General features: G+C 47.6%; 1 protein-coding gene across 1 annotated transcript; it reads left to right on the top strand.

The window, feature by feature from the left end:
* On the top strand, positions 1-1,415 carry LOC120425390 (AN1-type zinc finger protein 2A-like). Its single transcript, XM_039589907.2, has 3 exons — positions 1-317; positions 408-450; positions 581-1,415. Exons 1-3 carry the CDS (start codon positions 263-265, stop codon positions 1,197-1,199), a joined length of 717 nt encoding a protein of 238 aa, XP_039445841.1. The 5' UTR covers positions 1-262; the 3' UTR covers positions 1,200-1,415.
* Positions 1,416-1,636: the final 221 nt, after the last annotated feature.

Here is a 1,636-nt window from a genome sequence, read left to right as displayed (position 1 = left end):
CTCGTAAACGTCTTTCATCAGCTCATCAGAAACAAACTTGTTAAGTCATTTTTCCCTCTAAACTCCACGAATCAAGAAGTTTCCAGGACAATTTAGAAGTTTTGCCAACATTCCGCGCGTTAAATAGTGCCCCGCTGACGAAATAGTTGCCATTTGTACCACGAAAGCTGCTGCTGCTGGAGGACGAAGAAACCGCGTACGAACCAGGAAGTGTAAATTGAATTAAATTACGCGCAGATAATCGAAAACAAGGCTTTGAAAAATGGAGTTCCCTCATTTGGGCAAACACTGCTCGGAAAAGTACTGCCACAAGCTCGGTAAGTGGCGTGGGAAAATGGTCTGCCGTTTGCCGTTATCAAACTCTAATTTGAGCAATTTTTGTGATGGTCTTCTCTTTTCTTGTTTAGATTTCCTGCCGATGAAGTGCGATGCTTGTGGAGAAATTTTCTGGTAAGTCCAAGGTTGCTTTGTTGTAAATGAATGGGGGGAAGGGGTCACAGACAAGTAGATTTGTAGAATTTGATCAGATTTCAACATCGTCGTAGTTTGACAAACTTTCAATATTCACTTTTTATTCCAGCTCGGAGCACTTCAGCTACCAAACGCATTCCTGCCTGTCGGCCAGCCGCAAGGACGTCCAGGTGCCGGTCTGTCCGCTGTGTAGCGAACCGGTTCCCACGCCGCGGGACGTTTCACCGGACGTAACCGTGGGCGCCCACATCGATCAGTTTTGCCGCTCGGAGAAGAAGAAAATCTACACCAATCGGTGCACGTTCCGGAATTGCAAGAAAAAGGAGCTGATTCCGGTGTCCTGCACGGTTTGCCGGGCAAACTTTTGTCTCAAACATCGCCATACGAGCGATCACGACTGCCCCGGAACAGCCGCAAACAGCAGTCGAACCCCGGCCATCGCACCCATCTTCAGCCAAACCGCCCAAGCCGCCCTGCAGCGACAGCAGCGCCAAGCATCCGTCCCGGTGCGTTCCGTCGCGGGTACCACCGTTGCGGCCATCCAGGGAACCATGTCGGAGGATGAGGCGCTTGCGAGGGCACTGGCGCTTTCAATGCAGGAAGAAGAGGAGGCCAGCGCGAGGGCGTCCCGGGGCAACGGAAATGCGTCCCGCAGCAGCATTCCAGTCGGAGGGAGCGGCGCAAGTACGAACGCGGCCGGCGCCAAGGACAAGTGCAATCTGTCGTGATTGCCGCGTGAGTGCCAACTTGAATTGACAATCGGTGGAAGGAGGCTGTTTTTTTTCAAATGCCGGAATTAAGACGCTGGGCAGTCCAAAGTGGATCAGAATGGTTTTTAAGAAAACTCGTTATTATCTACGTCGTACAGTATATTTGTAAGCTCGCTTAAAACCAATGTAATCGCCCGAGATTTATCAGCTATTTAATAGATGTGTAGAAAAATACAGGTGTTTGACCTATTTTTAATCTTCGAAATTCCTAAAGAAAACTATCCTCAACAGGATATGGGCCATAATGACCCAAAATCAAATTCTCCAAAATTCAGGGTTAGTTGTAAATGGGAAAAATAACGAACGCATACAAATTTGCAATCCACAAATTTTGTCAAGGTTTTGACCAGAATTCAATTTAAATCTCAATATTATTCATACCTAGAGTTTTTTAA

The sequence above is a fragment of the Culex pipiens genome, chromosome 1 (assembly GCF_016801865.2).
Source record: "Culex pipiens pallens isolate TS chromosome 1, TS_CPP_V2, whole genome shotgun sequence".
Taxonomy (NCBI): domain Eukaryota; kingdom Metazoa; phylum Arthropoda; class Insecta; order Diptera; family Culicidae; genus Culex; species Culex pipiens.
This window is presented reverse-complemented; position numbering and strand designations above follow the sequence as displayed.